The 24921-nt window shown below is 45.6% G+C and overlaps 1 protein-coding gene across 1 annotated transcript in view; it reads right to left on the bottom strand.

Annotated features, from left to right (window-relative positions):
- The window catches only part of LOC127928092 (ciliary neurotrophic factor receptor subunit alpha-like), a 361996-nt gene that overhangs the window by 273821 nt on the left and 63254 nt on the right, over positions 1-24921 (bottom strand). The window contains exon 2 of the mRNA XM_052515085.1: positions 2910-3143. Coding sequence (XP_052371045.1) covers positions 2910-3143 — 234 coding nt within the window. The remainder of the gene's footprint in view (positions 1-2909; positions 3144-24921) is intronic.

Raw genomic sequence — 24921 nt, 5'->3', positions numbered from 1 at the left:
TGTTCTCAACTAGCCTACCTGGTTAAATAAAGGTGTTCTCAACTAGCCTACCTGGTTAAATAAAGGTGTTCTCAACTAGCCTACCTAGCCTACCTGGTTAAATAAAGGTGTTCTCAACTAGCCTACCTGGTTAAATAAAGGTGTTCTCAACTAGCCTACCTGGTTAAATAAATAACTAGGTGTTCTCAAATAAAGGTGTTCTCAACTAGCCTACCTGGTTAAATAAAGGTGTTCTCAACTAGCCTACCTGGTTAAATAAAGGTGTTCTCAACTAGCCTACCTGGTTAAATAAAGTTTCTCAACTAGCCTACCTGGTTAAATAAAGGTGTTCTCAACTAGCCTACCTGGTTAAATAAAGGTGTTCTCAACTAGCCTACCTGGTTAAATAAAGGTGTTCTCAACTAGCCTACCTGGTTAAATAAAGGTTTCTCAAATACCTGGTTAAATAAAGGTGTTCTCAACTAGCCTACCTGGTTAAATAAAGGTGTTCTCAACTACCTACCTGGTTAAATAAAGGTGTTCTCAACTAGCCTACCTGGTTAAATAAAGGTGTTCTCAACTAGTGTTCTCAACTAGCCTACCTGGTTAAATAAAGGTGTTCTCAACTAGCCTACCTGGTTAAATAAAGGTGTTCTCAACTAGCCTACCTGGTTAAATAAAGGTGTTCTCAACTAGCCTACCTGGTTAAATAAAGGTGTTCTCAACTAGCCTACCTGGTTAAATAAAGGTGTTCTCAACTAGCCTACCTGGTTAAATAAAGGTGTTCTCAACTAGCCTACCTGGTTAAATAAAGGTGTTCTCAACTAGCCTACCTGGTTAAATAAAGGTGTTCTCAACTAGCCTACCTGGTTAAATACAGGTGAAATAAAATAATAATAATAATATTATCTACATTATTATTGTCTATCTGTTGTATCAAGTGCCGTGGTGAATAAACTGTGAACTGTAATAAACAATGCATAATACCTCTTCCCCTTCCTACTAGGGACGCCTCCCAGTTACCTTTATGTTCCACTACTTCTGACCAGAGAGACATGAGCATCACACACCCTATGAGCCTGGTTAGAAGTAGTGCACTATTCACTGTCAGCACTGTCACACACACACAGACACACATACTGGCCTGTCACACACACACAGACACACATACTGGCCTGTCACACACACACAGACACACATACTGGCCTGTCACACACACACAGACACACATACTGGCCTGTCACACACACGCACACACACTGGGACACATCTCTGATTTCTCCACTCAGCACTGTCACACACACACACACACACACACACACACACACACACACACACACACACACACACACACACACACACACACACATCTCTGATTTCTCCTCTCAGCACTGTCACACACACACTGGCCTGTCCTGTCATCATAGCCATATATATATGTCTATATGTATACATTTATTTCTTCAGGGGGTTCTGCAGCACCCTCAGGACCCCTTCTTCCCATGACAATGCCTGTCACACACACATACAGGCCTGTCCAGCCAGGTCAACCGTGACAAAAGTCAGTAAACCACATCCATTCTTGTCTGAGGACTTCAGGAGGCCACTAGGGGCAACAGCAAGCACTGTTACCTTCAAGTAGGTTTAGGTTTTAGAGAATGTGGTCAAGGAAGAGGGTGACAATCTGCTTGTCATAACTTACTTACGTAAAGAAATGAAAATAAACAGAGATGGGAGAAGAGGGAAGAAGAGAGAGAGGGGAGAAGGAGGAAGAGAGAGGGGAGAAGGAGGAAGAGAGAGACGGGAGAAGGAGGAAGAGAGAGAGGGGAGAAGGAGAAAGAGAGAGGGGAGAAGGAGGAAGAGAGAGGGGAGAAGGAGGAAGAGAGAGACGGGAGAAGGAGGAAGAGAGAGGGGAGAAGGAGGAAGAGAGAGACGGGAGAAGGAGGAAGAGAGAGGGGAGAAGGAGGAAGAGAGAGGGGAGAAGGAGGAAGAGAGAGACGGGAGAAGGAGGAAGAGAGAGACGGGAGAAGGAGGAAGAGAGAGACGGGAGAAGGAGGAAGAGAGAGGGGAGAAGGAGGAAGAGAGAGGGGAGAAGGAGGAAGAGAGAGACGGGAGAAGGAGGAAGAGAGAGACGGGAGAAGGAGGAAGAGAGACGGGAGAAGGAGGAAGAGGTAGACGGGAGAAGGAGGAAGAGAGAGGGGAGAAGGAGGAAGAGGTAGACGGGAGAAGGAGGAAGAGGGAGACGGGAGAAGGAGGAAGAGAGAGAGGGGATAAGGAGGAAGAGAGAGGGGAGAAGGAGGAAGAGAGAGACGGGAGAAGGAGGAAGAGAGAGACGGGAGAAGGAGGAAGAGAGAGGGGAGAAGGAGGAAGAGAGAGACGAGAAGGAGGAAGAGGTAGACGGGAAGGAGGAAGAGGTAGACGGGAGAAGGAGGAAGAGGGAGACGGGAGAAGGAGGAAGAGGTAGACGGGAGAAGGAGGAAGAGGGAGACGGGAGAAGGAGGAAGAGAGAGAGGGGAGAAGGAGGAAGAGAGAGGGGAGAAGGAGGAAGAGAGAGGGGAGAAGGAGGAAGAGAGAGACGGGAGAAGGAGGAAGAGAGAGGGGAGAAGGAGGAAGAGAGAGGGGAGAAGGAGGAAGAGAGAGACGGGAGAAGGAGGAAGAGGGAGACGGGAGAAGGAGGAAGAGAGAGGGGAGAAGGAGGAAGAGAGAGGGGAGAAGGAGGAAGAGAGAGGGGAGAAGGAAGAGAGAGACGGGAGAAGGAGGAAGAGAGAGGGGAGAAGGAGGAAGAGAGAGGGGAGAAGGAGGAAGAGAGAGACGGGAGAAGGAGGAAGAGGTAGACGGGAGAAGGAGGAAGAGGGAGACGGGAGAAGGAGGAAGAGAGAGAGGGGAGAAGGAGGAAGAGAGAGACGGATAGAATCTTAATTAGAACTCACTTCCGATGCGCAGGTTGATCTGGTCCCGTCGTTCTCCATTGGGGTTCTGAAAGCAGGTGTACAGTCCGTTGTTTGAGAGGTCCACCTCCATCAGTATGAGTCTAGACCCCTCCTCCCGGTGGCGTGCCTTCACGTCTGTCCCGTTCACCTTCCACGTCACGCTGGCATCGCTGTCCAGAGAGCCACACCTCATGGTCACGTCCCCACCCATACGCTCATACTGAATACTGGCCCCTAGAGAGGAGAGAGGAGCAGGAAACTGTTACTACACTATTACTAGACTGCTACTAGACTGCTACTACACTGCTACTACACTGTTACTACACATTCACTACACCGTTACTACACCATTACTACACCGTTACTACACCATTACTATGCTGTTACTACACTGTTTCTACACATTCACTACACCATCACTACACCGTCACTACACCGTTACTACACCGTTACTACACCGTTACTATACCGTTACTATACCGTTACTACACCGTTACTACACAGTCACTATGTTGTTACTACACTGTTACTACACTATTACTACACTGTTACTACACAGGCACCACGCTGTTACTACACAGTCACTATGCTGTTACTACGCTGTTACTACCCTGTTACTACCCTGTTACTACGCTGTTACTACCATGTTACTACGCTGTTACTACCCTGTTACTACCCTGTCACTACGCTGTTACTACGCTGTTACTACCCTGTTACTACCCTGTTACTACCCTGTTACTACCCCATTACTACCCTGTTACTACCCTGTTACTACCCTGTTACTACCCTGTTACTACCCTGTTACTACATAGTCACCACGCTGTTACTACCCTGTTCCTACCCTGTTACTACCCTGTTACTACCCTGTTACTACCCTGTTACTACCCTGTTACTACCCTGTTACTACCCTGTTACTACCCTGTTACTACGCTGTTACTACCCTGTTACTACCCTGTTACTACGCTGTTCCTACCCTGTTACTACCCTGTTACTACCCTGTTACTACGCTGTTACTACCCTGTTACTACGCTGTTACTACCCTGTTACTACGCTGTTACTACCCTGTTACTACCCTGTTACTACCCTGTTACTACCCTGTTCCTGTTACTACCCTGTTACTACCCTGTTACTACCCTGTTACTACCCTGTTCCTACCCTGTTACTACCCTGTTACTACCCTGTTCCTACCCTGTTCCTACCCTGTTACTACCCTGTTACTACCCTGTTACTACCCTGTTACTACCCTGTTACTACGCTGTTACTACCCTGTTACTACCCTGTTACTACCCTGTTACTACGCTGTTACTACCCTGTTACTACCCTGTTACTACCCTGTTACTACGCTGTTACTACCCTGTTACTACCCTGTTACTACCCTGTTACTACCCTGTTACTACCCTGTTACTACCCTGTTACTACCCTGTTCCTACCCTGTTACTACCCTGTTACTACCCTGCTACTACCATGTTACTACCCCGTTACTGTTACTACCCTGTTACTACATAGCTGTTACTACCCTGTTACTACCCTGTTACTACGCTGTTACTACCTGTTACCCCTGTTACTAACCCTGTTCCTGTTACATACTACAGTTACAGTTACTAGTTCCAACAGCTCAAGGTTACAGAACTACATAAAACAAAACGCTACAAAACTACGCACATATTACAGTGCCTACATATCAATGTTACATGTTACTACACAAACCATCTAGGATCCTACCCTGTTACTACCCTGTTACTACCCTGTTACTACCCTGTTACTAACCCTGTTACTACCCTGTTACTACCCTGTTACTACCCTGTTCCTACCCTGTTACTAACCCTGTTCCTACCCTGTTACTACCCTGTTACTACCCTGTTCCTACCCTGTTCCTACCCTGTTACTACCCTGTTACTAACCCTGTTACTACCCTGTTACTACCCTGTTACTACCCTGTTACTACCTGTTACTACCCTGTTACTACCCTGTTACTACCCTGTTACTACCCTGTTACTACCCTGTTACTACCCTGTTACTACCCTGTTACTACCCTGTTACTACCCTGTTACTACCCTGTTACTACCCTGTTACTACCCTGTTACTACGCTGTTACTACCCTGTTACTACCCTGTTACTACCCTGTTACTACCATGTTACTACGCTGTTACTACCCTGTTACTACCCTGTTACTACGCTGTTCCTACCCTGTTACTAACCCTGTTACTACCTGTTACTACCCTGTTACTACGAACACCCTGTTACTAGTTACTACAGCTGTTACTAGTTACTACATAAAACAAAATACTAAAGTTCCTACCTGTTACTACATGTTACACCCTGTAGCCTGTTACTACCAATTACTACCTACACAAACCATGTTACTACGCTGATCCTACCCTGTTACTACCCTGTTACTACCCTGTTACTACCCTGTTACTACCCTGTTACTACCCTGTTACTACCCCCTGTTACTACCCTGTTACTACCCTGTTACTAACCCTGTTACTACCCTGTTACTACCCTGTTACTACCCTGTTACTACCCTGTTACTACCCTGTTACTACCCTGTTACTACCTGTTCCTAACCCTGTTCTAACCCTGTTACTAACTGTTAGTACGCTGTTCCTAACCCTGTTACTAACCCTGTTACTAACCCTGTTCCTACCCTGTTACTTAACCCTGTTACTAACCCTGTTACTACCCTGTTACTACCCTGTTACTACCCTGTTACTACCCTGTTACTACCCTGTTACTACCCTGTTACTACCCTGTTACTACCCTGTTACTACCCTGTTACTACCCTGTTCCTACCCTGTTCCTAACCCTGTTCCTACATAATACAGAACAGTAATAGACAACAGCTCAAGGACAGAACTACATAAAACAAAATACAAAAAGCACATATACAGTAGCCTACATATCAATACATACACACAAACCATCTAGGATCCTACCCTGTTACTACCCTGTTACTACCCTGTTACTACCCTGTTACTACCCTGTTACTACCCTGTTCCTACCCTGTTACTACCCTGTTACCAACCCTGTTACCCTGTTACCTACCCTGTTACTACCCTGTTCCTACCCCTGTTCCTACCTACTGTTACCCCTACTAACCCTGTTACTACCCTGTTACTACCCTGTTACTACCCTGTTACTACCCTACTACCCTGTTCCTACCCTGTTACTGTTACTACCTACGCTGTTACTATGCTGTTACTAACCCTGTTACTAACCCTGTTCCTACGCTGTTACTACGTGTTACTACCCTGTTACTACTGTTACTGTTACCCTGTTACTACCCTGTTACTATGCCTGTTCCTACCCTGTTACTACCCTGTTACCCTGTTCTACTGTACCCTGTTACTACCCTGTTACTACCCTGTTACTACCCTGTTACTACCCTGTTACTACCCTGTTACTACCATGTTACTATGTTACTACCATGTTACTACCCTGTTACTACCCTGTTACTACCCTGTTACTACCCTGTTACTACCTGTTCCTACCCTGTTACTACCCTGTTACTACCCTGCTACTACCATGTTACTGTTACTACCCTGTTACTACCCTGTTACTACGCTGTTCCTACCCTGTTACTAACCCTGTTCCTACATAATACAGAACAGTAATAGACAACAGCTCAAGGACAGAACTACATAAAACAAAATACAAAAAGCACATATACAGTAGCCTACATATCAATACATACACACAAACCATCTAGGATCCTACCCTGTTACTACCCTGTTACTACCCTGTTACCCTAACCCTGTTACTAACCCTGTTACTAACCCTGTTACTACCCTGTTCCTACCCTGTTCCTACCCTGTTACTACCCTGTTCCTACCCCTGTTCCTACCCTGTTACTACCCTGTTAACCCTGTTACTAACCCTGTTACTACCCTGTTACTACCCTGTTCCTACCCTGTTACCCCCTGTTCCTGTTCCTAACCCTGTTACTAACCCTGTTACTAACCCTGTTCCTACCCTGTTCCTACCCTGTTACTACCCTGTTACCCTGTTACTACCCTGTTCTGTTACTACCCTGTTACTACCCTGTTACTACCCTGATCCTACCCTGTTCCTACATAATACAGAACCTGTTCAAAATACAAAAAGCACATATACAGTAGCCTGTTCAATACATACACACTAACCATCTAGGATCCTACCCTGTTACTAACCCTGTTACTACCCTGTTACTACCCTGTTCCTACCCTGTTACTAACCCTGTTCCCCTAACCCTGTTACTACCCTGTTACTACTACCTGTTACTACCCTGTTACTACCCTGTTACTAACCCTGTTCCTAACCCTGTTCCTAACCCTGTTCCTAACCCTGTTCCTAACCCTGTTACCCTGTTACTACCCTGTTACTACCCTGTTACTAACCCTGTTCCTACCCTGTTCCTACCCTGTTCCTAACCCTGTTCCCCTAACCCTGTTCCTAACCCCTACCCTGTTACTACCCTGTTACTACCCTGTTACTACCCCGTTACTACCCTGTTACTACCCTGTTACTACCCTGTTACTAACCCTGTTACTAACCCTGTTACTAACCCTGTTCCTACCCTGTTACTACCCCTGTTACTACCCTGTTACTACCCTGTTACTACCCTGTTACTACCCTGTTACTACCCTGTTACTAACCCTGTTACTAACCCTGTTACTACCCTGTTACCCTGTTCCTACCCTGTTACTACCCTGTTACTACCCTGTTACTACCCTGTTACTAACCCTGTTACTACCCTGTTACTAACCCTGTTCCTACCCTGTTACTACCCTGTTACTACCCTGTTACTACCCTGTTACTACCCTGTTACTACCCTGTTACTACCCTGTTACTACCCTGTTACTACCCTGATCCTACCCTGTTCCTACATAATACAGAACAGTAATAGACAACAGCTCAAGGACAGAACTACATAAAACAAAATACAAAAAGCACATATACAGTAGCCTACATATCAATACATACACACTAACCATCTAGGATCCTACCCTGTTACTACCCTGTTACTACCCCTGTTCCTACCCTGTTACTACCCCTGTTCCTACCCTGTTACTACCCCTGTTACTACCCTGTTACTACCCTGTTACTAACCCTGTTACTACCCTGTTCCTACCCTGTCCCTACCCTGTCACTAACCCTGTTGCTACCCTGTTCCTAACCCTGTTACCCTGTTCCTACCCTGTTGCTAACCCTGTTACTAACCCTGTTCCTAACCCTGTTCCTACCCCTGTTACTACTAACCCTGTTACTACCCTGTTCCTACCCTGTTCCTAACCCTGTTACCCCTGTTCCTACCCTAACCCTGTTCCTAACCCTGTTACTACCCTGTTACTACCCTGTTCCTGTTACTACCCTGTTACTACCCTGTTCCTACATAATACAGAACAGTAATAGACAACAGCTCAAGGACAGAACTACATAAAACAAAAGACAAAAAGCACATATACAGTAGCCTACATATCAATACATACACACAAACCATCTAGGATCCTACCCTGTTACTACCCTGTTACTACCCTGTTACTACCCTGTTACTACCCTGTTACTACCCTGTTCCTACATAATACAGAACAGTAATAGACAACAGCTCAAGGACAGAACTACATAAAACAAAAGACAAAAAGCACATATACAGTAGCCTACATATCAATACATACACACAAACCATCTAGTATCCTACCCTGTTACTACCCTGTTCCTACCCTGTTACTACTACCTGTCACTACCCTGTTCCCTGTCCTGTTACTACCCCTGTTACTAACCCTGTTACTAACCCTGTTAACCCTGTTACTAACCCTGTTACTACCCTGTTACTACCCTGTTACCTGTTACTACCCTGTTACTACCCTGTTACTACCCTGTTACTACCCTGTTACTACCCTGTTCCTACATAATACAGAACAGTAATAGACAACAGCTCAAGGACAGAACTACATAAAACAAAAGACAAAAAGCACATATACAGTAGCCTACATATCAATACATACACACAAACCATCTAGGATCCTACCCTGTTACCTACCCTGTTACCTACCCTGTTAACTACCCTGTTACTACCCTGTTACTACCCTGTTACTACCCTGTTACTACCCTGTTACTACCCTGTTACTACATAATACAGAACAGTAATAGACAACAGCTCAAGGACAGAACTACATAAAACAAAATACAAAAAGCACATATACAGTAGCCTACATATCAATACATACACACAAACCATCTAGGTCAAACAGGGGAGAAGCATTGAGGTGTTGCTTTATCAGTTATTTGACACCAGGTTTGCTGTTCATTTGAGCAATATGAGATGGAATGGAGTTCCATGCTGTAATGGCTCTATTTAATACTGCACGCTTTCTTCAATTTGTTCTGGATTTGGAGTAAATGTCTGTGTCAGAGCTGTATGTGTAATGAACACGATGGGAGAGCTCGTTTCAAGCGCAGGGCGCAGCAGGTGTTTATTGTAAAGGACCACAGGAGGTGGCAGGTAGCTGGGTCCAGGGACAGGCAGAAGGTCAAACACAGGAGGTGGCAGGTAGCTGGGTCCAGGGACAGGCAGAAGGTCAAACACAGGAGGTGGCAGGTAGCTGGGTCCAGGGACAGGCAGAAGGTCATACACAGGAGGAGGCAGGTAGCTGGGTCCAGGGACAGGCAGAAGGTCAAACACAGGAGGTGGCAGGTAGCTGGGTCCAGGGACAGGCAGAAGGTCATACACAGGAGGAGGCAGGTAGCTGGGTCCAGGGGCAGGCAGAAGGTCATACACAGGAGGAGGCAGGTAGCTGGGCCCAGGGACAGGCAGAAGGTCAAACACAGGAGGAGGCAGGTAGCTGTGTCCAGGGGCAGGCAGAAGGTCAAACACAGGAGGAGGCAGGTAGCTGGGCCCAGGGACAGGCAGAAGGTCAAACACAGGAGGAGGCAGGTAGCTGGGCCCAGGGGCAGGCAGAAGGTCATACACAGGAGGAGGCAGGTAGCTGGGTCCAGGGACAGGCAGAAGGTCAAACACAGGAGGAGGCAGGTAGCTGGGTCCAGGGACAGGCAGAAGGTCAAACACAGGAGGAGGCAGGTAGCTGGGCCCAGGGGCAGGCAGAAGGTCAAACACAGGAGGAGGCAGGTAGCTGGGCCCAGGGACAGGCAGAAGGTCAAACACAGGAGGAGGCAGGTAGCTGTGTCCAGGGGCAGGCAGAAGGTCATACACAGGAGGAGGCAGGTAGCTGGGCCCAGGGACAGGCAGAAGGTCAAACACAGGAGGAGGCAGGTAGCTGGGCCCAGGGACAGGCAGAAGGTCAAACACAGGAGGAGGCAGGTAGCTGGGCCCAGGGACAGGCAGAAGGTCAAACACAGGAGGAGGCAGGTAGCTGGGTCCAGGGGCAGGCAGAAGGTCAAACACAGGAGGAGGCAGGTAGCTGGGCCCAGGGGCAGGCAGAAGGTCATACACAGGAGGAGGCAGGTAGCTGGGTCCAGGGACAGGCAGAAGGTCAAACACAGGGGGAGGCAGGTAGCTGGGTCCAGGGACAGGCAGAAGGTCAAACACAGGGGGTCCAAAAAGGCAACAGTACAGTATCGGGAGATCAGGCAGTAGGTTGATAACAGGAAATCCAATAGGCTAAAGTACAGGCAGGGAATAGGCAAAAGGCGTCGTTTTTTAAAAATTTTAATATATTCATTTAAACCTTATTTAACCAGGTAGGCTAGTTGAGAACAAGTTCTCATTTACAACTGCGACCTGGCCAAGATAAAGCAGAGCAGTTCGCCACATACAACTACACAGAGTTACACATGGAACAAACAAACATACAATCAATATTACAGTAGAACACAAGAAAACAAAAAGTCTATATACAGTGTGTGCAAATGAGTTAAGATAAGGGAGGTTAGGCAATACATATGCCATGGTGGTGAAGTAATTACAATATAGCAATTAAACACTGGAATGGTAGATGTGCAGAAGATGAATGTGCAAGTAGAGATACTGGGGTGCAAAGGAGCAAGATAAATTAATAAATACAGTATGGGGATGAGGGAGTTGGTTGGGCTATTTACAGATGGGCTATGTACAGGTGAAATGATCTGTGAGCTGCTCTGACAGCAGGTGCTCAAAGCTAATGAGGCAGATATGAGTCTCCAGCTTCAGTGATTTTTGCAGTTTGTTCCATTCATTGGCAGCAGAGAACTGGAAGGAAAGGTGGCCAAAGGAAGAATTGGCTTTGGGGGTGACCAGTGAGATATACCTGCTGGAACATGTGCTAAGGGTGGGTGTTGTTATTGTGACCAGCGAGCTGAGATAAGTTAGGGCTTTACCTAGCAGAGACTTGTAGATGACCTGGAGCCAGTGGGTTTGGCAACGAGAATAAAGAGAGGGCCAGCCAACGAGAGCGTACAGGTCGCAGTGGTGGTTAGTATATGGGGATTTGGTGACAAAACGGATTGCACTGTGATAGACTGATTCCAATTTGTTGAGTCCAGTGTTGGAGGCTATTTTGTAATTGACATCGCTGAAGTCGAGGATCAGTAGGATGGTCAGTTTTACGAGGGTTTGGCAGCATGAGTGAAGGATGCTTTGTTTGCGAAATAGGAAGTTGATTCTAGCGTTAATTTTGGATTGGAGATGCTGAATGTGAGTCTGGAAGGAGAGTTTACAGTCTAACCAGACACCTAGGTATTTGTAGTTGTCCACATATTCCAAGTCAGAACTTTCCAGAGTAGTGATGTTGGACGGGTGGGTGGGTGCGGGCAGCGATCGGTTGAAGAGTTTGCATTTAGTTTTACTTGCATTTAAGAGCAGTTGGAGGCCACAGAAGGAGAATTGTATGGCATTGAATCTCATCTGGAGGTTAGTTAACAGTGTCCAAAGAAGGGACAGAAGTATACAGAATGGTGTCGTCTGCTTAGAGGTGGATCAGAGAATCACCAGCAGCAAGAGCGACATCATTCGTGTATACAGAGAAGAGAGTCGGACCGAGAATTGGACCCTGTGGCACCCCCATAGAGACTGCCAGAGGTCCGGACGACAAGCCCTCGATTTGACTCACTGAACTCTATCAGAGAGGCAGTCGTTTGTGAGGCACGCCAAAACTATCATACACGGGAGGATTCAATTACGGGAAAAGCAGATCGAATAGAAGTGTGTCACAAAAGAAACAATACATCACAGTGATGAGCTGCAAAGAACTGAACCAAATAGTGTGTGATAGTGACATACAGGTGTGTGAACAAGTGATTAGAATTCAGGTGATTGGGATCTGGAGAGTGAGCTGTGTTCAGGGGATCTACGTGCTTGAGAGTGTGAGTTGGAAGCATACGTAACAGTATGTAAGTTGACTATGCAAACAATTTGGTATTTTCAACACATTAATGTTTATTATAAAAAGAAGAAGTGATGCAGTCAGTCTCTCCTCGACTCTGAGCCAAGAGAGACTGACAGCATAGTATTTATATCAGCCCTCTGATTACAGTCAGTCTCTCCTCAACTCTGAGCCAAGAGAGACTGACAGCATAGTATTTATATCAGCCCTCTGATTACAATGAAGAACAGAACGTGCTGCTCTGTTCTGACCAGCTGCAGTTTAGCTAGGTCTTTCCTTGCAGCACTCGACCACATGACAGGACAATAATCAGGAAAATATGTCTCTGTGCCTCTGTGTATTACTGCGTCTCTGTGTCTCTGTGTATTACTGTGTCCCTGTGTATTACTGTGTCTCTGTGTATTACTGTGTCTCTGTGTATTACTGTGTCTCTGTGTCTCTGTGTATTACTGTGTCTCTGTGTATTACTGTGTCTCTGTGTTTTACTGTGTCTCTGTGTATTACTGTGTCCCTGTGTATTACTGTGTCTCTGTGTATTACTGTGTCTCTGTGTCTCTGTGTATTACTGTGTATCTGTGTACTAATGTGTATTACTGTTTCTCTGTGTCTGTGTATTACTGTGTCTCTGTGTATTACTGTGTCTCTGTGTCTCTGTGTATTACTGTGTCTCTGTGTATTACTGTGTCTCTGTGTTTTACTGTGTCTCTGTGTATTACTGTGTCCCTGTGTATTACTGTGTCCCTGTGTATTACTGTGTCTCTGTGTATTACTGTGTCTCTGTGTATTACTGTGTCTCTGTGTATTACTGTGTCTCTGTGTATTACTGTGTCTCTGTGTCTCTGTGTATTACTGTGTCTCTGTGTATTACTGTGTATCTGTGTATTACTGTGTCCCTGTGTATTACTGTGTCTCTGTGTATTACTGTGTCCCTGTGTATTACTGTGTCCCTGTGTATTACTGTGTCTCTGTGTCTCTGTGTATTACTGTGTCTCTGTGTATTACTGTGTCTCTGTGTATTACTGTGTCTCTGTGTATTACTGTGTCCCTGTGTATTACTGTGTCTCTGTGTATTACTGTGTCTCTGTGTATTACTGTGTCTCTGTGTATTACTGTGTCTCTGTGTATTACTGTGTCCCTGTGTATTACTGTGTCTCTGTGTATTACTGTGTCTCTGTGTATTACTGTGTCTCTGTGTATTACTGTGTCCCTGTGTATTACTGTGTCTATGTGTCTCTGTGTATTACTGTGTATTACTGTGTCTCTGTGTCTCTGTGTATTACTGTGTATTACTGTGTCTCTGTGTATTACTGTGTCTCTTTGTATTACTGTGTCCCTGTGTATTACTGTGTCTCTGTGTATTAATGTGTCTCTGTGTCTCTGTGTATTACTGTGTATCTGTGTACTAATGTGTATTACTGTTTCTCTGTGTCTGTGTATTACTGTGTCTCTCTGTATTAATGTGTCTCTGTGTCTGTGTATTACTGTGTATCTGTGTATTACTGTGTCTCTGTGTATTACTGTGTCTCTGTGTATTACTCTGTCTTTGTGTATTACTGTGTTTCTGTGTATTACTGTGTCTCTGTGTATTACTGTGTCTCTGTGTATTACTCTGTCTTTGTGTATTACTGTGTTTCTGTGTATTACTGTGTCTCTGTGTATTACTGTGTCTCTGTGTATTACTGTGTCCCTGTGTATTACTGTGTCTCTGTTTTTTACTGTGTATCTGTGTATTACTGTGTCTCCGTGTCTCTGTGTTTTACTGTGTATTACTGTGTCTCTGTATTTTACTGTGTCCCTGTGGCTCTATGCCTCTGTGTAATACTGTGTCTCTGTGTTTTACTGTGTCCCTGTGTATTACTGTGTCTCTGTGTATTACTGTGTCTCTGTGTATTACTGTGTCTCTGTGTATTACTGTGTCTCTGTGTATTACTGTGTATCTGTGTATTACTGTGTCTCTGTGTATCTGTGTATTATGGCCAGTCCATTCTCTAACTACCCTATAGACAGTCCATCTGCTCTAACTGCCATATAGACAGTCCATCTGCTCTAACTGCCCTATAGACAGTCCATCTGCTCTAACTGCTCTATGGCCAGTCCAGTTCTTTCTGAAACAATAAACTGGGGAAGGGTTAGGGTTATGTTCCGTGTTACACGGCGTTGTGTTCCGTGTTACACGGCATTGTGTTCCGTGTTACACGGCATTGTGTTCCGTGTTACATGGTTCAGGGAGTGAAGCACGGAGAGCAGCCGAAGGGACACACACACACACACACACACACACACACACACACACACACACACACACACACACACACACACACACACACACACACACACACACACACACACACACACACACACACCGACCAGTCTTTCTTATCAATAGCGCCAACAACATATCTCATGAATATAACATCCTCTGTCCATTCAGCAGATCCGTGGCCAGCTAGCCAGGGCAGGGTCAGAGCAGTCCCCACTGGCACCATATTCCCTATATAGTACGTAACTTTTCACCAGGGCCACATGACTCTGCGCTATAAAGGGAATGGGGTGTAATTTGGGGCTGTAGAGGTTGGCTCTAGCATCAGAATCCAAACGTTTGCATTTCTCAGGAGGCAGTATTCAAGTCACAGCCCTGCTCCTGCCCTGCTGTAGAGCCATATTGTAGAAGGTCAGTAGCTGTGTGGTTCTGGGACAGAGTCCGTGTGGTTGTGTGTGTGTATTTTGTGTGTGTGTGTGTGTGTGTGTGTGTATTTTGTGTGTGTGTGTGTGTGTGTGTGTATTTTGTGTGTGTGTGTGTGTGTGTGTGTATTTTGTGTGTGTGTGTGTGTGTGTGTGTGTATTTTGTGTGTGTGTGTGTGTGTGTGTGTGTATTTTGTGTGTGTGTGTGTGTGTGTGTATTTTGTGTGTGTGTGTGTGTGTGTGTTTTTGTGTGTGTGTGTGTGTGTGTGTGGGGGGGTGTGTGTGTGGGTGTGGGTGTGGGTGTGTGTCAGAGGAGGCTGGTGAGAGTAGCTGTAGGAGGACAGGATCATTGTAAAGGCTGGAATGGAATAAATGGAACAGGGTCAACCATGTGGTATCCATGTGTTTGATGCCATTCCATTCATTCCATTCCAATCTTTACAATGATCCCGTTCTCCTATAGCTCCTCCCACTAGCCTCCTCTGGTGTTTCTGGGGCAGAGAAAACAAGGATTCCAGGTGATTTTACATTTGGATCTAATAGTTAGATCTATTGTACCATCCTGACTGGGTCATGTTGAAGCTGTCAGGTTTTGGCGGCAGGTAGCCTAGTGTTTAGAGCGTTGGGCCAGTAACTGAAAGGTTGCTGGATCGAATCCCCAAGCTGACAAGGTGAAAATCTGTCATTCTGCCCCTCAACATGGCAGTTGGCCTACAGGGGAACAGTGGGTTATCATTGTAAATAAGAATTTGTTCGTAACTGACTTGCCAAGTTAAATAGATATATATAGATTTTTTTTATTAACGACCCATCCTAGATCCAGGTTCTGACCACTAGGTGGTGCTGTTTCCCCCAATGTTAATGTTATAGGTCACCCAAATTACGACATTACATATTAGTTTCCTGAGCCTGTAAGTTATCTATGGACAAGGTATGACAGCAACCGATGCTTTGGTTTTGTTTAGCTGGCCACTGTTTCAAATGCTAACTGTTTAGCAAATCCAGTGCACGTCAGTTCATTTCCAAATCACGTGTAAAATACTGCACAGTTTCCTAGGAACGCGAGGCGAGGCGGTCATCTCTGTCGGCGCCGGGAGTTAATAACATCATCGAGTTACACAATACGTTTGTTTATTACTTCATGATGATTTGGATATGAAGAGTGAAAATGCTAATAGTGTAGTTAAATTGAGCTTAAATTGACATGAGTTATTATACTAATTAGATTCAAGTGGGGGAGTGGACAACGACCTTAGAGGGTTGCGCGTTGGGCCGTTAACCGAAAGGTTGCCTGTTCGAATCCTCAAACCGACTAGGTTAAAAATCTGTTAATGTGCCCTTGAGCAAGGCACTTAATTAACCCGAAATGCTCCTTGGTCGTTCCACCCTTTAACAAGGAAGAGGATTTCAACACCCGCCATCGCGGGGGGTTCTCAAATCCTTTCTGTTGTTAGAAACAAATAACATTAGCATTCCCACAACATTATTTTGTTGAACTATAATTTGATCTCTGACAGCTTAAGCCTAATGATTGCTCCCAAATTGTCTATTTTAATTCATAGGATTCATCTAATACTTAATAAATATAGAACCTAACATCCAATTTTTTTTTTAACCTTTATTTAACTAGGCAAGTCAGTTAAGAACAAATTCTTATTTTCAATGACGGCCTAGGAACAGTGGGTTAACTGCCTGTTCAGGGACAGAACAAAAGATTTGTACCTTGTCAGCTCGGGGGTTTGAACTCGCAACAATCCGGTTACTAGTCCAACGCTCTAACCGCTAGGCTACCCTGCCGCCCCGATTTGGACAACATCAGTTCACTATGTCTGACTAGTAGTATGGAGCTGAGGCTCAGAGTATTGTTTGTTCTTCTCATGTAATGTGTTCTCAGATGATGTTGTTAGCTTCAACTGCTAACTTTTTAGCATTTGGGGCACAAATCCATTGCAACTCAATGGTACCATCTTCAAAGTAGCCACCCTTTTCCTTGATGACAGCTTTGCGCACTCTCAACATTCTTTCAACAAGCTTCACCTGGAATGCTATTCCAACAGTCCAACAGGATTTCCCATATGCTAAACACATGTTTGTGCTGTATATGTCTTGCTGTAGCACGCCCAGACGGTTGACTGATGCTGTATATGTCTTGCTGTAGCACGCCCAGACGGTTGACTGATGCTGTATATGTCTTGCTGTAGCACGCCCAGACGTTTAACTGATGCTGTAGATGTCTTGCTGTAGCACGCCCAGACGTTTAACTGATCCTGTATATGTCTTGCTGTAGCACGCCCAGACGGTTGACTGATGCTGTATATGTCTTGCTGTAGCACGCCCAGACGGTTGACTGATGCTGTATATGTCTTGCTGTAGCACGCCCAGACGGTTGACTGATGCTGTAGATGTCTTGCTGTAGCACGCCCAGACGGTTGACTGATGCTGTAGATGTCTTGCTGTAGCACGCCCAGACGGTTGACTGATGCTGTATATGTCTTGCTGTAGCACGCCCAGACGGTTGACTGATGCTGTAGATGTCTTGCTGTAGCACGCCCAGACGTTTAACTGATGCTGTAGATGTCTTGCTGTAGCACGCCCAGACGGTTCACTGATGCTGTAGATGTCTTGCTGTAGCACGCCCAGACGTTTGACTGATGCTGTAGATGTCTTGCTGTAGCACGCCCAGACGTTTAACTGATGCTGTATATGTCTTGCTGTAGCACGCCCAGACGTTTAACACGCCCAGACGTTTAACTGATCCTGTAGATGTCTTGCTGTAGCACGCCCAGACGGTTGACTGATGCTGTAGATGTCTTGCTGTAGCACGCCCAGACGTTTAACTGATGCTGTAGATGTCTTGCTGTAGCACGCCCAGACGTTTGACTGATGCTGTAGATGTCTTGCTGTAGCACGCCCAGACGGTTGACTGATGCTGTAGATGTCTTGCTGTAGCACGCCCAGACGTTTGACTGATGCTGTAGATGTCTTACTGTAGCACGCCCAGACGGTTCACTGATGCTGTAGATGTCTTGCTGTAGCACGCCCACAGGCCTCACAAGACTCGTCTGAATGTTGCCCGTTACCAGTCAAAATAATTAATGGAAGTATATATGGAGATGGTCCTTCTGTAGCTCAGTTGGTAGACGCAGACGCTTGTAACTGATGCTGTAGATGTCTTGCTGTAGCGATCCCCTGGGACCACCAAAATATTAATGTAGAATGTCTGCACAGAGCATGACTGTAAGTCGCTTTGTATGCACACATGACTGTAAGTCGCTTTGGATAAAAGCGTCTGCTAAATGGCATATATTATTATTATTATTAAACATATAAAAAGTTTAGAGAAGAGAATAAGGGGTTAAATACATGTAAAGACAAATCAACAATAAATGTTTCCTAATCATATACCTCTCAGATATACACAGACAATTCAGAACAAATGTATTAGTTCTTATCTGTTGCTCCATGCAGAGAATATGTTATTTCATGTGTTTGCATATGCTAATAGCAGTAATGCCAAAAATACATTTTCATCCCAATTTTTCATACTTCAAGGGGTCTTAAAATTTAAAATCAAATAGCTAAAATGTAATTGGTATGACTATCTTAAAACAATGCCATATAGCTTAGTAGTACTACCACACACACACACACAGCGTGGTATAGTTGACACACCACATAGCTGCTACAATACCTAAGTCCTGAGTCGCTATGTGCTTGAAACATCCCACAGCTGAAAGACTTTGTGTCAGATTCTTGTTCTTTTAAATACACACCCCTTTAATCTGAAATAGAACTACTGCCAAATAAATAAGTAGCTCAAATGGATTATAAAATGTGGGTTTATTATCAGATTTCTGTACTGTGTCGCAGTATAGCTCTGTAAGCCAGTTTAAAACCTTATAGAGATGGGCGAGAAACAAAAGACCATTCCATCTCTTCTCCTCCTCTCCAAACATCTTCAGCATTAATTTACCTTCCATCCCTTTCCCTCCTTCTCATACCTTGATTTCCTCCCTACTCCCTCTATGTGTCTACTCCCTCTATGTGTCTACTCCCTCTATGTGTCTACTCCCTCTATGTGTCTACTCCCTCTATGTGTCTACTCCCTCTATGTGTCTACTCCCTCTATGTGTCTACTCCCTCTATGTGTCTACTCCCTCTATGTGTCTACTCCCTCTATGTGTCTACTCCCTCTATGTGTCTACTCCTCTATGTGTCTACTCCCTCTATGTGTCTACTCCTCTATGTGTCTACTCCTCTATGTGTCTACTCCCTCTATGTGTCTACTCCTCTATGTGTCTATGTGTCTACTCCTACTCTATGTGTCCCTCTATGTGTCTACTCCTCTATGTGTCTACTCCCTCTATGTGTCTACTCCCTCTATGTGTCTACTCCTCTATGTGTCTACTGTCCTCTATGTGTCTACTCCCTACTCCTATGTGTCTACTCCCTCTATGTCTCTCCCTCTGTGTCTACCCTCTATGTGTCTACTCCCCTCTATGTGTCTGTCCCTCTGTGTGTCTACTCCTCTATGTGTCTACTCCCTCTATGTGTCTACTCCCTCTATGTGTCTACTCCCTCTATGTGTCTACTCCTCTATGTGTCTACTCCCTCTATGTGTCTACTCCTCTATGTGTCTACTCTACCCTCTATGTGTCTACTCCTCTATGTGTCTACTCCTCTATGTGTCTACTCCCTCTATGTGTCTACTCCCTCTATGTGTCTACTCCCTCTATGTGTCTACTCCTCTATGTGTCTACTCCCTCTATGTGTCTACTCCCTCTATGTGTCTACTCCTACTCCTCTATGTGTCTACTCCCTCTATGTGTCTACTCCTCTCTATGTGTCTACTCCTCTATGTGTCTACTCCCTCTATGTGTCTACTCCCTATGTGTCTACTCCTCTATGTGTCTACTCCTCTATGTGTCTACTCCCTCTATGTGTCTACTCCCTCTATGTGTCTACTCCTCTGTGTGTGTCTACTCCCTCTATGTGTCTACTCCCTCTCTATGTGTCTATGTGTCTACTCCCTATGTGTCTACTCCTCTATGTGTCTACTCCCTCTATGTGTCTACTCCCCTCTATGTGTCTACTCCCTCTGTGTGTCTACTCCCTCTATGTGTCTACTCCTCTATGTGTCTACTCCTCTATGTGTCTACTCCCTCTATGTGTCTACTCCCTATGTGTCTATGTGTGTCTACTCCCCTCTATGTGTCTACTCCCTCTATGTGTCTACTCCCCTCTATGTGTCTACTCCCTCTATGTGTCTACTCCCTCTATGTGTCTACTCCCTCTATGTGTCTACTCCTCTCTATCCTCTATGTCTACTCCTCTATGTGTCTACCCTCTATGTGTCTACTCCTCTATGTGTCTACTCCTCTATGTGTCCCTCTATGTGTCTACTCCTCTATGTGTCTACTCCCTCTATGTGTCTACTCCCTCTATGTGTCTACTCCTGTGTATGTGTCTACTCCCTGTGTCTACTCCCTCTATGTGTCTACTCCTCTATGTGTCTACTCCCTCTGTGTGTCTACTCCTCTATGTGTCTACTCCTCTATGTGTCTACTCCCTCTATGTGTCTACTCCCTCTATGTGTCTACTCCCTCTATGTGTCTACTCCCTCTATGTGTCTACTCCCTCTATGTGTCTACTCCCTCTATGTGTCTACTCCCTCTATGTGTCTACTCCCTCTATGTGTCTACTCCCTACTCCCTCTATGTGTCTACTCCCTCTATGTGTCTACTCCCTCTATGTGTCTGCTCCCTCTATGTGTCTACTCCCTCTATGTGTCTACTCCCTCTATGTGTCTACTCCCTCTATGTGTCTACTCCCTACTCCCTCTATGTGTCTACTCCTACTATGTGTCTACTCCCTCTATGTGTCTACTCCTCTATGTGTCTACTCCCCTCTATGTGTCTCCCTCTACTCTACTCCTATGTGTCTACTCCCTCTATGTGTCTACTACTCCTCTATGTGTCTACTCCCTCCTACTCTATGTGTCTACTCCCTCTATGTGTCTACTCCCTCTATGTGTCTACTCCCTCTATGTGTCTACTCCTCTATGTGTCTACTCCCTCTATGTGTCTACTCCCTATGTGTCTACTCTATGTGTCTCCCTCTATGTGTCTACTCCCTATGTGTCTATGTGTCTACTCCCTCTATGTGTCTACTCCTCTATGTGTCTACTCCCTGTCTATGTGTCTACTCCCTCTATGTGTCTACTCCCCTCTATGTGTCTACTCCCTCTATGTGTCTACTCCTCTACTCCTCTATGTGTCTACTCCTCTATGTGTCTACTCCTCTATGTGTCTACTCCTCTATGTGTCTACTCCCTCTATGTGTCTACTCCCTCTATGTGTCTACTCCTACTCCCTCTATGTGTCTACTCCTCTATGTGTCTACTCCCTCTATGTGTCTACTCCTCTATGTGTCTACTCCTCTATGTGTCTCTCCCTCTATGTGTCTACTCCCTCTATGTGTCTACTCCTCTATGTGTCTACTCCTCTATGTGTCTACTCCCTCTATGTGTCTACTCCCTCTATGTGTCTACTCCCTCTATGTGTCTACTCCCTCTATGTGTCTACTCCCTCTATGTGTCTACTCCCTATGTGTCTACTCCCTCTATGTGTCTACTCCTCTATGTGTCTACTCCTCTGTGTGTCTATGTGTCTCTCTATGTGTCTACTCCCTCTATGTGTCTACTCCCTCTATGTGTCTACTCCCTCTATGTGTCTACTCCCTGTGTCTACTCCCTCTATGTGTCTACTCCTCTATGTGTCTGCTCCCTCTATGTGTCTACTCCCTCTATGTGTCTACTCCCTCTATGTGTCTACTCCCTGCTCCCTCTATGTGTCTACTCCTCTATGTGTCTACTCCCTCTATGTGTCTACTCCTCTCTATGTGTCTACTCCCTCTATGTGTCTACTCCCTCTATGTGTCTACTCCCTCTATGTGTCTACTCCCTCTATGTGTCTACTCCCTCTATGTGTCTACTCCCTCTATGTGTCTACTCCCTCTATGTGTCTACTCCCTCTATGTGTCTACTCCCTCTATGTGTCTACTCCCTCTATGTGTCTACTCCCTCTATGTGTCTACTCCCTATGTGTCTATGTGTGTCTACTCCTCTATGTGTCTACTCCTCTATGTGTCTACTCCCCTCTATGTGTCTACTCCCTCTATGTGTCTGCTCCCTCTGTGTGTCTACTCCCTCTGTGTCTACTCCCTCTATGTGTCTACTCCCTCTATGTGTCTACTCCCTCTATGTGTCTACTACCCTCTATGTGTCTACTCCCTCTATGTGTGTCTCTCCCTCTATGTGTCTACTCCTCTATGTGTCTACTCCTCTATGTGTCTACTCCCTCTATGTGTCTACTCCCTCTATGTGTCTACTCCCTCTATGTGTCTACTCCCTCTATGTGTCTACTCCTCTATGTCTACTCCTCTATGTGTCTACTCCCTCTATGTGTCTACTCCCTCTATGTGTCTACTCCCTCTATGTGTCTACTCCTATGTGTCTACTCCTCTATGTGTCTACTCCCCTCTATGTGTCTACTCCCTCTATGTGTCTACTCCTCTATGTGTCTACTCCTCTATGTGTCTACTCCTCTATGTGTCTACTCCCTCTATGTGTCTACTCCCTCTATGTGTCTACTCCCTCTATGTGTCTACTCCCTCTATGTGTCTACTCCCTACTCCCTCTATGTGTCTACTCCCTCTATGTGTCTACTCCCTCTATGTGTCTACTCCCTCTATGTGTCTACTCTCTCTATGTGTCTACTCCCTCTATGTGTCTACTCCCTCTATGTGTCTACTCCCTCTATGTGTCTACTCCCCTACTCCCTCTATGTGTCTACTCCCTGTGTCTACTCCCTCTATGTGTCTACTCCCTCTATGTGTCTACTCCTCTATGTGTCTACTCCCTCTATGTGTCTACTCCCTCTATGTGTCTACTCCTCTATGTGTCTACTCCTCTATGTGTCTACTCCCTCTATGTGTCTACTCCCTCTATGTGTCTACTCCTCTATGTGTCTACTCCCTGTGTCTCTATGTGTCTCCCTCTATGTGTCTACTCCCTCTATGTGTCTATGTGTCTACTCCTCTATGTGTCTACTCCCTCTATGTGTCTACTCCTCTATGTGTCTACTCCTCTATGTGTCTACTCCTCTATGTGTCTACTCCCTACTCCCTCTATGTGTCTACTCCCTCTATGTGTCTGCTCCCTCTATGTGTCTACTCCCTACTCCCTCTATGTGTCTACTCCCTCTATGTGTCTACTCCCTCTATGTGTCTACTCCCTCTATGTGTCTACTCCCTCTATGTGTCTACTCCCTCTATGTGTCTACTCCCTCTATGTGTCTACTCCCTCTATGTGTCTACTCCCTCTATGTGTCTACTCCTTGCTCCCTCTATGTGTCTACTCCCTCTATGTGTCTACTCCCTACTCCCTCTATGTGTCTACTCCCTCTATGTGTCTACTCCCTACTCCCTCTATGTGTCTACTCCCTCTATGTGTCTACTCCCTCTATGTGTCTACTCCCTCTATGTGTCTACTCCCTCTATGTGTCTACTCCTCTATGTGTCTACTCCCTGTGTCCCTCTATGTGTCTACTCCCTCTATGTGTCTACTCCTCTATGTGTCTACTCTGTGTCTACTCCCTCTATGTGTCTACTCCCTCTATGTGTCTACTCCCTCTATGTGTCTGCTCCCTCTATGTGTCTACTCCCTCTATGTGTCTACTCCCTCTATGTGTCTACTCCCTCTATGTGTCTACTCCCTCTATGTGTCTACTCCCTCTATGTGTCTGCTCCCTCTATGTGTCTACTGTCTATGTGTCTCTATGTGTCTACTCCCTCTATGTGTCTACTCCCTCTATGTGTCTACTCCTCTATGTGTCTACTCCTCTATGTGTCTACTCTCTATGTGTCTACTCCCTCTATGTGTCTACTCCCTCTATGTGTCTACTCCTCTATGTGTCTACTCCTCTATGTGTCTACTCCCTCTATGTGTCTACTCCTCTATGTGTCTACTCCCTGTATGTGTCTGCTCCTCTATGTGTCTACTCCCTCTGTGTGTCTATCCTCTATGTGTCTACTCTATGTGTCTCTATGTGTCTACTCCCTCTATGTGTCTACTCTCCCTCTATGTGTCTACTCCCTCTATGTGTCTGTCTATGTGTCTATGTGTCTACTCCTCTATGTGTCTACTCCCTCTATGTGTCTACTCCTCTATGTGTCTACTCCTCTATGTGTCTACTCCCTCTATGTGTCTACTCCTCTATGTGTCTACTCCCTCTATGTGTCTACTCCCTCTATGTGTCTACTCCCTCTATGTGTCTATGTGTCTACCCTCTATGTGTCTACTCCTCTATGTGTCTACTCCCTCTATGTGTCTACTCCCTCTATGTGTCTACTCCCTGTGTCTGTCCCTATGTGTCTACTCCCTCTATGTGTCTACTCTATGTGTCTACTCCCTCTGTGTGTCTACTCCCTCTATGTGTCTACTCCTCTATGTGTCTACTCCCTCTATGTGTCTACTCCCTCTATGTGTCTACTCCCTCTATGTGTCTACTCCCTCTATGTGTCTACTCCTCTATGTGTCTACTCCTCTATGTGTCTACTCCTCTCTATGTGTCTACTCCCTCTATGTGTCTACTCCCTCTATGTGTCTACTCCCTCTATGTGTCTATGTGTCTACTCCCTCTATGTGTCTACTCCCTCTATGTGTCTACTCCTCTATGTGTCTACTCCTCTATGTGTCTACTCCCTCTCTATGTGTCTACTCCCTCTATGTGTCTACTCCCTCTATGTGTCTACTCCTCTATGTGTCTACTCCTCTATGTGTCTACTCCCTCTATGTGTCTACTCCTCTATGTGTCTACTCCCTCTATGTGTCTACTCCTCTATGTGTCTACTCCTATCTATGTGTCTACTCCCTCTATGTGTCTACTCCCTCTATGTGTCTACTCCTCTATGTGTCTACTCCCTCTATGTGTCTACTCCCTCTATGTGTCTACTCCTCTATGTGTCTACTCCCC

This window comes from Oncorhynchus keta, unplaced genomic scaffold (genome assembly GCF_023373465.1).
Source record: "Oncorhynchus keta strain PuntledgeMale-10-30-2019 unplaced genomic scaffold, Oket_V2 Un_scaffold_21293_pilon_pilon, whole genome shotgun sequence".
Classification (NCBI taxonomy): Eukaryota; Metazoa; Chordata; class Actinopteri; order Salmoniformes; family Salmonidae; genus Oncorhynchus; species Oncorhynchus keta.
Note: the sequence above shows the minus strand (reverse complement) of the source record. Positions and strands in the feature narration are given on the sequence as shown.